We start from the raw sequence: 17,564 nt of genomic DNA, 5'->3' as shown, positions 1-17,564 counted from the left end.
GGCAGGTTTTCCTGGAGCCACCTCTGGATCTTTTGAGATGTATACGGAGGTGCTCCACCCTGCTTTGTGAATCCTCAAAAGATTTCGTTTTCTCTATTGCACATCAAATCATGGCTGATGAAGCAGTTTGTTACAGGTCTTAACAAAGAAAGAAAATCTTGAAGATACTCTACTGTCTTAGAGTATCTTCAAGACTTCTTCCTCAAGCTATCGGAGGCAAAGGTGAAAGTTGGCACTGGAACGTGGATCCATTTCCACACTTATTTTGACGACGCAAGGTTATTTCTCAATCCATTTTAAAACAAAACATAAGAAAACAACCATAATTCTTATTTAATTTACTTTGGAGGCTAGGTAGTTTGACATAATTTACTTTGGAGGCTAGGTAGTTTGACATAATTTACTTTGGAGGCTAGGTAGTTTGACATAATTTACTTTGGAGGCTAGGCAGTTGACTTCTTGTGAGAAAGTCAGCTCGTTTTTGTTACTTTTGCTGGTTTTGGATAAAAAATGAAGAAAAATTTATATAAGTTAAAGTTTTGTTTTTCTTTGTTTAAAAATTTTGCAATTTTAAAAATGGTAAGTTGTTTATAGATTTGCGAGTGTTTAATGTAATGTCTTCTCGTACAAGTTCCCAAATGTACCCAGACATGACAGAGATTAATAAACACCAAGATAAATATTATTTCTGCTTTTAATTTAAGATTAATACTATTTATAGGTAATATTGTTAAGCTAATTCAGTTTATTTGGCTAAAGTTGCATATAACAATATTGCAATATGTCACGAACCAAATGAGTATCAGACCTATCCGAATTTCAGCGAGGATGCATCGTTGGTCAACATGAAGGTGATTTTAGTCAACACAAAATATATGAAAATCTTTCAATACCCCATTTTACTCTTAATAGAGCGATCATACAATTCAACAGAGAGAGCAAAGGGTGCATGAAACCTCATCCAGGTTGCCCTGGACACTCTGAAAGAAGAATTATTCGCCAGGAACAAAAATCGTGTTCCACAATTTATTCATTCCTGTAAAAACTGTTGTATTTTTATTTAGTATAAATGCTCAAATTTACTAAGAATAAAAAATTGTATTATGTTTGAGTGAAGTTATTTAATATTTAGAAAAGAAACTAGGAATCAAACTAATCTGGATTATTTGTGCTTTACATGCTAACTAGTTGCCACTCAGGCATTTAATGATAGCTGATGGCAAAATAATACCTGATGGATAATGATAGCAAAACTGTATCTGGCAACAGTTTTTCAGGAGACATTGAACAACTGATTAACATAGTGAGTCTTCTTTTTGCTAAAGAAGTTCCTCACCTTGATTGTTGTACAGTTAACTTATCTCAAGAATGATGTTGTAAATTCATTGTTAACTGATCAGAAGTATTTATACAAAATATCAAGACCAGTGACATTAGTGCATTGAGTATGAATTGGGGGGGGGGGGGCAGGATCAAAAGAACTTGAAGTTTACCATGGACTTTATTTTGTCATGTGGTTTGAAATTAAGGCAATACATTTTTTTTAGCACAAAAATGTATAGTTCTCTGCCGGAAATTCATACAGTGATAGCATTCATTAGACATCAGCTTTGTAGTTTAGATAAAGGAGAAATAAAATTTGCAGTGCAGGCAATTTTTAAACTGAGAAAAGATATTGGAGACAAAAAATGTATAAAAAGAAAAATACCAAGAATAAATCCTGATGCTAGAAGTCTATCAGATCTAATCAATCGGAGAACAGAGGTTATTAGCGAACCAATTCTTACCTTTTGTTTAAAAAAGCAAGACACAATGTAGTTACTTGACAACTCGATGATTGTACTAAACCTCCCTGTTCATTTTCAATTTAGTGAACACGTTATGAAAGAGATCATAATGACTTCAATGGTGGTGTATTGCGCTAAGAATGATATCCAACCTCTTTTAAGGATTACAAAATCGTTGTTAGAACATCAACCATTCAACATAGACCATCGTTTTGCAATATCTAGAAAAACCTTAGAAAATTTTTTTCCGTTGAAACACTGCGTTCGTTTTTATCGTATTTTAGGATTTGATCGAGTCATCGATCTAAAAGCGATGCACGTATAAGAAATGGACGTGCAATGATATTGCTTTTTCTGCGAACCATGCTCGTTGCATGTTCTTACAAATCTTTTGTTTTAAACAATAGAAATTAAATTATATTAAAGTCTGTCGAATTGGTCGAAAATTTTTGGTATTGTCTAACCAGTCACATCAACTTCCTTTCAGTTATCAAAGATAAGAGCAATAGAACCAAGTTTTAAGCTTAATTTCATACAGCTATACATTCTTAATATTTTAAGAAATAACGCTGATGAGGATATAGAAATTGAGATCATTTACTTAACTACTTTAGTACATTATATCTCTATAACTAGAGATATAATAAATAATACAAAATATCAACTAGTTTTGTAGCTACCTAAAGCACAATGCTTTCATGTCCAGGGAACTACTCAATCTATTATATTGCTGTAAACTTTCAGTTTATGAATATTTTGTATTTTTAAATTTAACAACAGAAATATATACAGTTAAAGATAAATAACTTATACATAAAATGAATATAAATACAATAAAGAAAAAACTAGTTTTGCCAATTTATGGCAAATCGCAAGGATAACAACGTATTTAATATTAACATGATATGATTTATTAGCTATATATAAACTAATTTTTATTTGACAAAAACAAATGGGTTATTATGTGCTTTTTATGACAAATGAAATATTATATGAAATATGAAAAACGAAAGGATGAAATATCTGGCCGCAATTTCCGAGATAATTATAAAATTTGAATAACTTTTTAAAAGGTTTTGCTTTAACAAATTAATTATAAAAAAGCCCATTAGAAAATACATTTACTAAAAAATAACGCATAGTGAAATACATATTATGGAGCTTATAGAGCAGTCGAGGCAAAAAATGGCGACATATCAGAAAAAATACTAAAAAAATACACAAAATTAAAACTAGTGAATGAAGGACCAGGGAATTAAATGAAACCAGATCTTGACAAAAAAAAAATTTTCAGCTTTTTTATATTTTGCTATAAATTTTTTAGTCATTTTAAAATTATCTTTACAGGTCTATTTTATCATTGACAAACTTTGTTTACACGAAAAAAGTTCCCAAATTTACAAATGTTCATCTTGAAAAAATGATAAAAATCTGTTTTTGCCGACGACTAATTTTCTTTACCTTGGTGTAGTTTGTTTAGTAATTTGTCAACGCGTGAAGCTACTTTATCCTGAACAGTCTTATTAAACAAATGCTATAAAAGTTCAAACTAATACCACGTGATCAGAGTTTCTGTTTTAAAACTGTGGGCAGTCATTTTATTAGATTTTTTTGTTGACGGTTGAAAATTTAGAATTTGTTGGAAATTTCTGCGGCCTCTTTGTCCTTACAAAGTCTGCGTATCGTTTCATTTCCATATCGTTATCATTCCGATATGATATCGGAAAAAAAAAAATCATCGGAATGACGAGAGTAAATACCGAGATTTAAACTAACTGCAATACCGGTTAAAATTTTTATAACGATATTACGTCGTAATCATTCCAATGACACTTTTTTTTTCCCTGATATCATATCGGTATGATAACGATATGGAAATGAAACGATACGCAGACCCTTACCTCTTTGATCTAAAACAATGAGTTGCATGTCCATCTCTTATACGCCCATGCTACAAGCAGTCAACAGTTTACAAATGACTATCTTTTGAGAGTAATTTTTGCGAAAATTTGTTTTCGGTATTTTTCATATGCAAATGTGGCAATTGATAAAAAGAACTCTTTGTTACCTCCATAACGTTAGTATTGTAAAATACAAGGCTAATAAAAGACTACACACCAACCCAACCTGTCCAAATCCCAACCCCTCTTGGGTGGAACACGCGATTTTAAATACCGAAAAGGTCTCGCACATGAAAAACTTTACAATTTGATGTTTTCAGGGTCACCGGAGTAAAATCCATATTCCTAGCAACTGTAGGATAACGTGAAATAAGAATCATCCTAACTCTATTGATTTTATAAAGCTGTCCACCTTTTGAAGTGTTTAATTGAAGCCAATAACCTTCTTCAGTTTAACGAGTTTCAAGCTGGGATGGTGTAAACTGAAACTTCACGCAACTCAATCACAAACTTAAAAATAGATAGTTTGCAGAAAAGTTCCAGAAGAATTATGGAGATAAATTTTTTTTTTTGCTCATCTTGGTAGTCACTATCAAACAATTATTTACGAAAATAATTCATAAACAATTATTTGATAATGACTACCAAGATAAACACTCGTGAAAGAAAGGTTTGTTTGAAGCTGATTTTTTCATCGGTTGAGGTGGAAGCTGATTGGTTGATGTGTGTTAACCAGCGTTTTGCACAACTTCAATTGTACAAGAAGTAATTTAGAGTTTTCTGAACTCTTAAAAAAAGAGGAGAAACAAATTAATTGCTCAAAGAGTAATTTATCAAATATTCTGCCAGACATTTTTCAATTGCTCTTCGAGTACTTTTAATAGTTTCAGTTGGTTGCAATTGGAGAACAAAGCTAAAACTTATCAAATAACTCTTGAAATCTTTAATGTCACAGGAAAGACTCAAATTTTTAACGATGATATTAGATGAGTACAATGTTAGCATTCAAATGCTTTCAAAACAATTTAAAAAAGTCGTAAATTTTTATTTTCCAAGTTGAAACTGTTCAAAAGTATATTTTTTAGCGCTAATAATTCTTGCCAACATCGCTATGAAAATAATTCTAACTACAAAAATGTTCAATTATCTTGTGGCATCTTAATATGAAGTATTCTAACTGGAACTCTTCTAGTTAATAATTATTCTTTTTATTTCTCTTCGCTGTTTACTTGGTTGGCTTCTTTTATAAATTCTTTTACTTTACCCTGCAGGGCATTGCTCCAACTCTCAATTTTGTCTAAGGCAGCATTAAGGTTATCCAGTTCTTGGTCTAAAATTTCCACATCTAAAAAATATGAAGCAAACGCTAGAAAAAGAAATTGTCTAAAAAGGATCATATATATAATATAGAATCAACGTTGTATACATTGTAGGTGCTTGTATACATTGTAGGCGCTTGTACAGTTGCTTTATTTTTCAATTTATAAAGTAATGAGTAACTTGTTAATTTCCTAAATTAACTTGAAATTTAATAATTATCCAAAGATGTGTATATAAAAATTATCATTTTTTGATATTTAAGAAAAAATTTTGCTTTACATTTAAAATGGACAGTAACAAAATTGTGTGTCTGATGTGAAACTTAGAAATTATGATTTTTTTTACTGATGTTTACAGCTTCTGTTATCAAGTTAATCATATTTGATCAAGAAAGATCTAAGAACAAATTTCTAATCAATTACTATTTGAGATTAAACTGAAGCCATATGTTTTTTAGCTTAATAACAAGCATAAACATTCTACATCTAGCTAACCGACTCTTATCTTAGGTTTGCGACTACAAATAGAACAAAAAGTATATTTACTGACTATAGCAACTATGATAACTCAAACTGCTGGCATTTAAGCTACTGAAGAAGAACGAGGAAAGATTGCTATATTATTAAGATATTTTATTTAAGCACTTTAAAGAAATTTTGAACCAGACAAAACCCTTGAACCAAATTAAATGTTTAATTCCTGAAATTTTCTTGCTTACATGGTTTAATGTAAATGAAACCTATTGCATACTAAAGATATTTGGTTTTAAAAGCAAATTGCTTTAAGTTTTGAACTTTTGTCAGTCTTTGCAGTTGGCATATCAAGGGAGAGAGGCAGAAGCCTAAAAGATCATTGGGACCTGTCCCAAAAATACTTAATGCTACTGTAATCCAATGCTGTTTTTTATGTTTGGTAATTAACACATTTTAATGGTTTATAATAAGGTTGTATACAGCTATATAACAATCAAAAAATAAAAATAAAAGAGCGAAGAACAGTGATCTTCTAGAAAATATAGAAAATTTTCAAAAGTTTAAAACAATAACAGACCTGATGATGGGTTAATGATTTTATTATCATCACCATTGCTTAATTGATCAGATGACATCTTAGTATAACAGTAATAATCTATTTTTTATGTAATTTGTTGTGATTAAAGCCTAAAGTAGAAAATCCAATAAATAAATAGAATTGCTAAAAAAAAAAAAAAAAAAAAAGAAAGAAAAATGAAGACACTTTTTTTTTGCTTAAAGAAATTGAAGATAAATAAAGATAAATAAATAAATATGGACCAAAATATGTTAACATATATTGAGTAAGCATATACATGAAAGTCTGATTGGATAAAAATATTTTATCAAAAAAAATTAAAACAGTAGCAAAGCTCTCAATAAAACTTATATATGAGTATACTTTAAGTATATAAAAAATAAAACTCATATAAGTATACTTTAAGTATACAAAAAATAAAATCAGTTAATAACCATCTAAAGATATTGTTAACCATATATGCAATATAAAAATATATATGTACAAAGAAAATAATGTATAAAAAAACAATATTATGATTATATATGTTCATATATTGTTTATATTTAAATAATTTTTGTGCAAGCGAAACTCAGTTAAACATTTTGAAGTAATGGGGTTCTTTCTCTACTATCTAATGTTTTTCCAACAGTAACTTTGCATAGGGGACAATTATTCTTCACTAATAGCCAGCTTTCTATGCAGCCTTTATGATAACAGTGTCCACAGGGAAATAAAACAACATCTTCGTTTAAAAAGAAATCTTCCAGGCAGATTGTACATACAGAATTTTTAAATAATAATCTTTTCTTAAAGCCAAAGCAACCAACGTGTACTGTTGATTGTGGGTTAAATCCCAAAAAAAGATAGTTAGAAATTGGAGAATTGTACTTAAATCTTTTACAACAGAGATATGTGTCAGATTGAGATTCAGATGTTTGACTACAACATCCACAATGACATGGAAAATTAAGTGCTTTAAAACATGCAAAAAAACAAAGTATAAATAAAGTAAAAACACAGGACACAACAGCAAGGATAAAAAATGACCATGCTCCTTCACCGGTTGAAAATGAAAACATTTTCCAAGAACCAAAGCTGAACTTTTTACATATGCTAATGATGTTTCCAGCACAATCACGCTTTTTTTGCAATACTGTTTTGTATGTTATTTAGGTGCTAAAATTAAAACAGCTTTATTTTATACATACATATATATATATATATATATATATATATATATATATATATATATATATATATATATATATATATATATATGTAATGCAATTATGTATGCATGTATTTATGCATGCATGCATGCATGCATGCATGAATGAATGTATGTATGTATGTATGTATGTATGTATGTATGTATGTATGTATGTATGTATGTATGTATGTATGTATGTATGTATGTATGTATGTATGTATGCATGTGTGTATGTGTGTGTTCGTGCATGTATGCATATATCAAATAAAAACAACATAATTTTTGCTGTACGTATAAATAGTCATGCACGTCAACAAAGCGTCACAATGTTTTTATTCACTCATATGGTCCACTATGTATGATTATATAAAGTAACATGTTTTTATCACTGGCCATCCTTTAAAAGCCTTTTCCACAACATGAAATAATTTGAATAAAATTATACTAAATCTGAGTTTGGTCAAACCCAACGTTATTTTAAAAAAACCCCCAAAAAACTTGTATTGCATATCCCACTTTTTAATCTATCTACATTTTGTTTGTTTTCTTTTCTTTTTTTTATTCTTGACAAGCTTTATTTGCTTTCTGAATTACTTTGTAATGTTCAACGACCTGGCGAAGTCAAGAAAAACTATTGTTCAAAAAATTATACGAGAACAAAATCAAGAGTTTCGCAAGATTTCGGGATTGTTCATGTAGTAAACTTCGGACCTTCCTCTTCGGATGAAAAATTTAACTTTGTACTTCTGTTTACGTTCCACTAAATTTACGCAAAAATTCTAGTTCCGAAGTTTCATTAGATATCCTAGGCTTTAACCAAAACTTCAAAGTTCTGCCGCAAAATAAAAAACAAACGAATATTTCACATTTAAAACTTTTAACATTCGAACGTTCAAAACAAAAAGCAAGGTGAATTAAATTGTTTAAAAGAATGAATAAAATAGTGGAACATAGGTTTCACACAGTGTTGGAAAAATTTTTTAAAAGTAAAATTCCTAAAGCGTAAATGTAAAATGCCAAAATAATGCCATTTTTTTAACCAAAATGTTATCTTTTCAAATTGTGAGTTTCAAAATCGACATTATGATACCATGGTCATACGTATCTAATATATTAATATCTAATTATCTATATTCCTTGAAATATCTGACATTTTCTGTACTATTTTATTAGGTTCAACCAGATGCAGTTTGCACACTGGTAGATCCCAGATACAAGTCATTTTACTGCAAAAAACCTGAAAAGCCGACTGCCAACATATCAAAGCCTCGTGAATTAATGAACTTCCAACAGCACCAGGTTCAGGACCAAAACCAGCCCAGTTTCAGCATTCAGTGACAGAGTCTACACTAGAAACACAATCAATAGGCTTATGGGAATCCCTTGATAACATGATAACAGCAACTGCAACCAACGACAATATTGCTAATGTGTAAAGTACGAGTGCGCTTGATGATACTGTGAAGGCGTATTTGAAATAAATGGTAATTGGGCAGTTGCTGTCCACTGACATGGTGGAGGAAAAATAAAAGTTGATTTTTTTTGTCTTGCTAAGATTGCTCAATCACTTCTGGCAATCTCAGCAACCATTATCAATTCAGAGCGTCTGAACTCAATATCTTGGAACATCGTTTCCATTAAACGCTGCAGTCTTCTATCAGAGCATGTAGAAGATCTTACCTTTCTTCATAAAAATTTGTTGACTTTTAGGATAAGTATACTTTGTTGATGATGACACAAGTTTTGAATTTTTTTTTTTTTTTTAAATAAATTGAATGTACACTTACTTTGGTTTGTCTAAAGATATATAGATGAGAATACTTAATGTAACTTTTAAAGTCGTTAGTTGCATAAAAGCCAATGAATAAAATTATATTAACAATCTCCGAACTCGATTGAAGATAAAAAACCATTATCTCGCACAGCTCTAATATACATATAGTTTCAGTGAGATACTGTTGCGTGATATTTCATTTACATCTTTGTTGTCAAGAAACCAATTTGCTACAAGGTAACTTTATTTAGAGGTAAGACAAAACATATTTTTACATGAATTTGTCATCAGTTATCTCAGCAATACTTCGAAAATCACATTTTGAAAAAAGAAAAAAGTTCGAGGAAAATAACTGTTTGAAGGATTACAATTGATCAATGACACACATTCTCATGTGCCTTCAAATATGTATTTTAGCTATAGAATGATTAGATCAAGTTTCTATTGAGTGCTTTTCCTCATAAGTCTTCATTTTTATTTTATATATATATCTTAATTTCATAAAACAGTAATTCATGTCCAATCCACACAGAATATACACTTAACCGCAAAATTAACGCACCACATAAAATCCAACTTATTTTGAAAAAATATTATGTATTTCCCAGATTTATCAATTACAAAGATAATAATGTTAGTTGTTAGGCCTTTTGTAGGTTTTATTCCGTTTCCCTTATTCACTTTTGAAATTTTAGCAGTTTTTTATAAGCAGCATGTTTTGCTGTAATTAAACCTCACTTCTATTGTTACTTTGTCCAATCAAGGATTAACAAATCGCCAACTTGGTAGAAGATTTGGAGTGTCTCATACAATAGTTGGTTGGGTTTTACAAAGGTTTGTAGAGACCAATGATCACGCTAAACAACTTGGCCAAGGTAGACCAGGAGCTACCAATTCCTTGGAGGACCAATTTTTAATGTTTCGAACACAGAGAGATCAGTTCACTACTGTACGAACCCTCCAAATATAACTTGCTGAGGTTCATAGAGCTGCTGTTAGTCAAGATACCATAAGAAAAAGACTTTGTCCTTTAAACTTACAACCTCTGGCAGCAGCTACTGGTCCCAGATTGTTTGTACTCCACCGAAGAAATAGACTGACTTTTGCAAGGAGCCATATGAATTGGGAAATTCATGATTGGGGACAGGTCTTATTTACAGCTGAGTCAAGGTTTTGCCTTGTAAGTTCTGATTGCTGCCCAAGAGTGTACAGAAGACCAAATGAAAGACATTTTGCTCGTAACATTCGAGAAACCACTTTATATGGAGACAACTCATTGATGGTATGGGGTGGAATATCTTTAACAGCTTGCACAGAGCTTTTTATTGTTGATGGTGGACGTCTGACTTATAGTTATATATGTTCAACGATATATAGGAGACATTTTAGAACCTTTTGTGGCACTTTTTTTACCATACATTGGAGATCGATTCCTTAATATGTACCCAGTAAGCACACAACGTTGAAACAACGTTGAAATAACGTTGATCAACGTCGATCAACGTTATTTCAACGTTGTTTCAATGTTGTGTGCTTGCTGGGTTGGATAATGCTTCAATATATACAGCACATATTGTTACTGAGTACTTAAATAATGCTAATTTTCAAGTTTTTAAGTGGTCAGCTTGCAGTCCAGATATAAACCCAATAGAGCATCTTTGTGACATAATGGGATGCTGTGTTATAAGCCAACATCCACCACCTAACAGCCTAGACTAGCTGCAACAAAGTTTTATCCGCGTGTGGGAAGATCTCCCTCAAGAAAAGATGAGATCTTTAATTGAAAGTATAATGCTTTCTAATAATGTATTAATGGCTTTCAGTGACATACTTTCACCGGCTTGTTGTAATAATATCAAGAGGTGGTAACACGTGGTTAACACGTGGTTACTGATAAGTCAAAAATATTTCAATTTAAGCTTAATTAGTGTGCATGATAAGAATAATCATTTTACTTTATTTTGTTACGAACCATATTTTTGGTTTTAGCTCTTTTTTCACGATCCTCAAAGTCATGTTTATCATTATCATCAAAATAATTGTGTTCATGTGTTCTATTCTTAATATGTTTGTCAAAATGTATGATAATATTGACGACAATTAAAATAAATTGAAATGTATAAGTGGTGCGTTAATTTTCCGGTTAAGTGTATATTACAATGTTAACCTGATAAATAAAAAACGTTTGTAACTATTTTAAACAATTTTTTGGTTTAGATTTGGTTATTTTATCTTAGACATTCATAATTTTCTCAAAGAAAACAAATCTTGGTATTTCAAATAAAATATTATTGAAGATATATTCAAACTTGTTCAGCCAAAAGTTTTTAAGTTTGAAAATGTTTACCTGTATCAAAGAAAACGGAAATCTGTTAACTATACTGTTGAAAGTTTCAAAAAAATATTTGTGAATTGGTTTAATGAATACTTCTTTGTCAGAAAAACAAATATGAACAAACTGCAAGTGGATATGGTTGAAAACCAGTTAAATTTGATGATGTTTCTGGTTTGCTTGAATCTCATTCATCCAATTATTAACTTTTGCTGCCAGTAAGGAATTAGGAGATGAATCTAATTTTATTACTGCCAAGAAGGCTTCAAACCTTTCAAATATAGATAAAGCAAGTAAATATTCAGCAGATAAAGCTGGCCTTTATAATCGACATCCGTTTGACAAAATCTTCTTATTAATTGTTTAGAATGGAGCCTTGGAGAAGGAACATAACAATTATCCCACTTACAATGATGTCAGGGAGTTGAAATGTTATCCTGCAAATGGAGAACTATTTAGCTTTAGTTCCTTTGAAAGATTTAACAATTCATACTTTGCAAAGAATTCGTTCAGTTCAAGAACCTGTGCTAAGGGACTCGATTATGAAAGACGAAATAAAAAAGACAATAAATTTTACGTGTAAGGCTGGCTTTGGTAGCGCTACTCACCGAAGCATTTATAAACAAGTTTTATTAAATCCAGAAATGAACAGAATTTCAAATATGAATGATCATTATTCATTACTTGCGAAATCTCATCGTATTTGACTGGATTCCACAGCAGAAATCATCCACAGCCTACATCAAACCATAAAAATTTGCATACTAAAAGGAGTCTAAGGAACCATTGATCAAAGAAGATTAATACATTAAAAGTGAAACAGAAGGGTTTGTTATGATTGTAATTGTGAGTAAACTAAATCTAATTAACCAAGATGCTATTCATAACAATCAAAACACCCAAAATCAACCATTAATATTTTACACACTATCTAACAAAAATAAAAAGACGCTAACGCCCAAAAACTAGGCAACAAATATAAAAACGAGAAACCCAAAAAGAAGAGGAGGAGAGAAGAGGAGAAAGAACCTAAGAGATAGGTTACGAGAAGGTTTTGAGAAAGTTACGAAAATTGTTGAAAGTGGGGAAGACAAGTTATAGTCATAAGGGATATACGGGTGGGCCTTTACGGTAGGGAGATTTATAGTTGGTTACGTGATAAATGACAAAAGAAGGAACAGAAGAATTTGTAAGAAACAGTTTTTTTTATATAGTTTAAATTGGAGAATATATTATTTGTTATTAACAACATAAAAAAAAATTTGTTGTTCGTAAAGAAAATAGGGAAGAAGAATATCACGCGCCAAGAAAAGTACGCGCGTATTATAATACAAGTCCAGAGTGCTACCATTACACCGAACCAAGAGGCATCCATACATCTATACACCCTATCCTCCTAAAATATGAACAAATTAAACCCCATCCCTCGTAAAGAAAACCCCGACTCACAAATATAGAATTGATATTATTTAATAAAGACCCGCCTCATAAATGCAGGTTTGTGGATTTCTAATTAAAGTGAAATATACATTATTGAAATAACAATTGTTGATGGGAAGATCCAAATTATATTATCTGGAACAACTAACTCATCAAAATATTATTCAGTTGTGGTGTCTCTCCAAAAAATATGAACAGCCTTGATATCTTCAATAAAGATTACATTCACAGAGAATTTAAAGTTGGTCTCTCCAGTCCCCATGCCTGGATTTGATTTTTTAAGATGGCTTTGCACATTGCATTTAAAAAAAACAGGAAAATGGCAAGCAAGATTTAAGGAACATAAAGAAAAGACATCAGTGACTAAAAAGAAGATTCAGACTGACTTAATAAGCAAAATGGGACATGTAATTGGAACAAGCAATGACGGTTATACTTCAAAGCTCGCTTTTGCAAAATATGTACAAACAGCTGAATTTCTTTATACTGATCAAAACCTTATATTCACATTTTAAATTATCTTGATACCACTATCTTCAGGATATGAGATAAACTGCCTCATATTCAAGCATTATTGCTTTGACACTGTTAGGCTGTATGTTTTACTTTACCAAAGGTATTACATGGCTCAATCTGTACACAAAGTAGATACATCAACATGACAATTCAACAACAGATTTTACTCTTAGGACTTATGTATGAAAAAGTTCACGCAAGAGAAAATGACTAAAAAATATTACAAAACAATTCACCCCAAAAACATCGAGGAAGCAAGCAAGCAATACTGATCTAATCAATAGGCTTCCTGTTTTTTGTAACACAATATTCTTTTAAAAATTTTTGATGTAATTTCAAATTGAGAATATTTTCTTACACTATTTTTTTGTTTTTTATTACTCCTAAAACATTAATTAAAAACATTAACTAATGTCTGATTGTTACTTAAAGTAGGTGGGGTTAAAAATCAAACAAAAAATTTAAAAAAAATCTATTTACCCCCTATGTAATTAAAGAAAATATCTATTTGCTAAACGTCGTAGGTTTCAATAGCAATCAAAAATCAAAACTAATTTCACCATTGGAACTACAGTCCTCAAATTTGTGTATAAAGCAAAAATGATCCTTAAATCTTCTATATGTGATGAGTTATTAGTTTTGCCCGGGAAAAGAGGATTCTGGCCCAGTGTGCATTTTTCCAATCGCAAGTAATCCTAGTTTAACTGTTTTAAAACAGAAAAAGATCATCAAAGCGCCATTACTAACATCTGAAGTGTAAGGAACGAATCAGGACATCAGAGTGGTGGTTAGGCCGCAAAAAATAATGGAAAAGGACGGTCTTATGAAAAGTTTGAAGCCATGTGGCTTGTCTAATTCGCATTTTCTGACGAGATTTTCACAAGTTTATTTCGTTTAATCAACTTATTCAGGAAATTTTATCAAGAGAAAAAAGTCATTTTTGTAATTGAAGAGCAGTTTCCCAAAATTTGTTAAGTCCATTTTTGTAGTTTTGAGGTATTTAGGTTTTTTTGTTTATGAAAAAACTAAAACTCACATGTAAATTTTTATAAGTTGAAAACATTCAAATTAAAAATTATATATTTAAAAAAATTATACAATTAATTAATTATAATTTCCAAAAAAATGAGTTATCTCATTTTTTTCATTTTTTGACTTAACCAGTTTTGGAAAACTGCTCTTCAATTGCTAAACATTAATCTGATATACTTTCTGGTTCGAACTTGCGACATCACATTAAGCAAATAGCGTGGCTTTGAAATTCGGTGAGAAACACTCATTTTGTCAAAACCTGAATGTTTGGTAGGTGATAACCTACCAAACATTCATGATGGTTGCCCGATCGACGAGTTTTGGTTTTTTTTTTGAAAAAAATGGCCTGTAATGAGCTGGTGAGTAAAAAATTTTTATCAGCAAAAAACTTAAGATAAAAACGTTTCTAAAGAGAATTTATCTTCGTAATCTTTCCAAGAAAGTGTTAAACGTGCAATATACGCGGGCTAAACAACCCGACAAAACGCGCCAACGTGAAAGCTAAAGTGTTAAAGTTCCTCGAGTTAAAAGTCAGAAGAAGCAACTTCATCTTAAAAGAGATTTTATTATAATAAAGAGGAAATACTCCAAATCTTTTTTTTTTATTTCCGGCAAAAAAGATCAGGGAATCCTTTTGAGTCCCAGGAAAAAAAGTTCTATAATGTTTTAAAGTTATCTACTAACCCTATAAGAATCTTAGCTAAATTCTACACGATTATAGAATCCCAAAATATTTATAGAATTTTGTAAAAAACATGTCGTCCAGGATCTACATAAAATTTTAGTAATTATACGTTACACTTATGCATATATTTGAATTCGTAATTGAGTTGTGCATCCCTATCCCTCCCTTCCTTAAGGAAGTTAAGCCTGTACCCTTGGTCCTTCCTTTTTTAGTCCTCTATGAAATTACTAACAACAACTATTACTCCTTTTTTGGTTTTTTAGAATTTACAATTTCAAGGAAATAGTAAAAAAAACTCTGATGTATATTATTTAACGGCCTTTCTCCAGTTTTTTTTTACGGATTTAATGAATTTTATGAAATGAACGAGTTCTGCAGATAAAATTTTTGCAAAGGAATTGTTAGTATAAAAATAAGAACATTGCTGATAGAAAACCATCAAAATGTTTGGTCTACTACGTGATGCGAATTATTTGAGGCGAAGTACGTGAGGTTAATTGCGTGAGGCGAATTACGTGAGTTGAATTACCTGAGGCGAATTACATGAGGTGAATATTTGGTCAATAGCGTGAGGTGAATTTTAACTCTTGCTTAAAGGAAGAGAGTAATTTAAGATTAAGATAAAATCGTTGCAAATTATAGTGAAAGCGATCGGGAAGTGAGTTAAATAAATTATATAGATAACAATACAGGCAGTTTTCTAAATTATTGATAATACAGTCAATAAAAATATAGTAAATATAGTAAAAAAGTTTTTAAAATTTTTAATTTAGACACTTTTTTGAGTAAACTCTCTACGGAATCTAAGCATTGGTGTCAGCATTTTTTTTAAGTTGGTGTCTGTATTTTTCTATTTTACTAAAGCAATCTTAAGAACATTTTGCTAATAACGTCTTTTGATTTTAAAGCAATATTTTCAAACATGATTTTCTGAAATTAAAGGATAGTTAAAAGTCGTTACCCGCGGACCCAGCGTCGTTACCCGCGGACTAAGCGTTCTTTTCTGCGGGCCCAGCGTTCTTTTCCTAGGGGATAATCTTATTAGTTTTTACCATACAAAAATTTTAGCTTTTTAAAAGTTTATAGTTATTATGTAAATTTAAAGTAAAAAATATGGAATTAATGACTATATAAAATATATTTCCAAATAATCTGTGTGTGTCCATCAGATCACAAAATTATAACAATATAACAATAGCTATATGGAAAGGAGTTTGATTTGGTCTCTTAAATCGAAAGATTTGGAGCGACAGCTCTTAAACTTTTGACTTTCATTGGATTTTTTATCTATCGAAGCAAACGACATACTAATTTTCCGTTTCTCAAAGCGTGTTTGTTTGCATATTTCGATAAGAACACTTTTCAAATCTTGAGTGGGAATGGCTGCTGATCTCTCAAACACGTTAACGTCATATTCAATAGATAAGGTTACCCCTTCTTTTACGCTTACTTCACGCCGTTTGCACTGATCAATTTTATTTGCGATAACTGCTATCGGTATATCGTTTACATTTAGTTCGCGAACTTTTTCGATAAGTTTTTTAACATTTTCAAAACTTTCTTTATTAGTGACTGAATAAACGAGTATAACGGAATCGGCGTACGAAATGAGCGCATCATTCTGTAAAAAAAAAAAGTAGCATACTTTTTTTACATTACAACCGAAAATGCTTTTTAAAATTGTTATTCGAATGAACTCACGTGTGTACGAAATTATTATTTCGAATAACGATCGAATAACCCGATGTGTTAAAAATATTATTTAGAACAGTGATCGAACGAGTAGTGTTAAAATTTTTATTCTAATACTTTTGTGCGTTTAAAATACCTTTCCGTTTGAATCCATGATTTCTAGCTGAATCTTTTTCGCTCCAACTGTTACCTTATACCTGTAGGCTTCTTCCTTACCTCTTACATAGTTGTTAAAAAATTGATTGGATAAGCAGCGAACAATAAGCGCTGGAAAAAAATGATAATAAGAATGATAATTTAAAAAAATACAAAACTAAATTTTTTTTATTCTAATTGTCTTTTTTTATTGTGAAAAATCAGCTCAAAATTTCAAATAAAACTTTGAACCAAATTTTCCACTTTTAAATTTACGCAAACTAGCTGTATCTATTTGTAAGTTTGTTATTGAACTAGCAATTAGTTATGAATTAATAATGAAAATTATACCTGTTTTTCCAACGCCTGGTGAACCGAGCAAAACAACTCGTAAAGAACTCCTTTTTTTTCGCGATATGAAGTCAATAATTTTCTGCTTCATTTTTTTCTTGATTCAAATGGCATTTCCCGCTGTAATTGAAATAAACCACAACAATCTCTCAACTTGTTGATAATGGAACTCGATTATAATCACTATTATTATTAACACTTGCAATCCCAACAGGATACAACAAAACAAAAGCTACGCGTCATTTAAAATGGCGGAACTTTTTTAAAAATGCAGCAAGTAAAATGCTAATGATGCATTAATTTAAACCACTTTGAAAATGAAACAATAATAGAAACAATAGCAACAACAAAAATAAT

At 30.6% G+C, this 17,564-nt stretch overlaps 2 protein-coding genes across 2 annotated transcripts; both read right to left on the bottom strand.

The window, feature by feature from the left end:
* Nucleotides 1–4,628: 4,628 nt before the first annotated feature.
* Nucleotides 4,629–6,173, bottom strand: LOC149883370 (uncharacterized). The gene is made up of 2 exons (XM_090065622.1): nt 6,059–6,173; nt 4,629–5,033 (listed from the first exon to the last, which is right to left on the bottom strand). Exons 1-2 carry the CDS (start codon nt 6,114–6,116, stop codon nt 4,897–4,899), a joined length of 195 nt encoding a protein of 64 aa, XP_089921748.1. The 5' UTR covers nt 6,117–6,173; the 3' UTR covers nt 4,629–4,896.
* Nucleotides 6,174–16,158: 9,985 nt separating this feature from the next.
* On the bottom strand, nt 16,159–17,453 carry LOC145181930 (ras-related protein Rap-2a-like). The gene is made up of 3 exons (XM_090101299.1): nt 17,208–17,453; nt 16,858–16,988; nt 16,159–16,650 (listed from the first exon to the last, which is right to left on the bottom strand). Exons 1-3 carry the CDS (start codon nt 17,296–17,298, stop codon nt 16,228–16,230), a joined length of 645 nt encoding a protein of 214 aa, XP_089957425.1. The 5' UTR covers nt 17,299–17,453; the 3' UTR covers nt 16,159–16,227.
* Nucleotides 17,454–17,564: the final 111 nt, after the last annotated feature.

This window comes from Hydra viridissima, unplaced genomic scaffold, assembly GCF_058129835.1.
Source record: "Hydra viridissima isolate aposymbiotic clone 2 unplaced genomic scaffold, HvirCarnegie_v1 scaffold_10, whole genome shotgun sequence".
Taxonomy (NCBI): domain Eukaryota; kingdom Metazoa; phylum Cnidaria; class Hydrozoa; order Anthoathecata; family Hydridae; genus Hydra; species Hydra viridissima.
The sequence above is the reverse complement of the archived record's forward strand: the minus strand, read 5'-3'. Positions and strand labels throughout refer to the sequence as shown.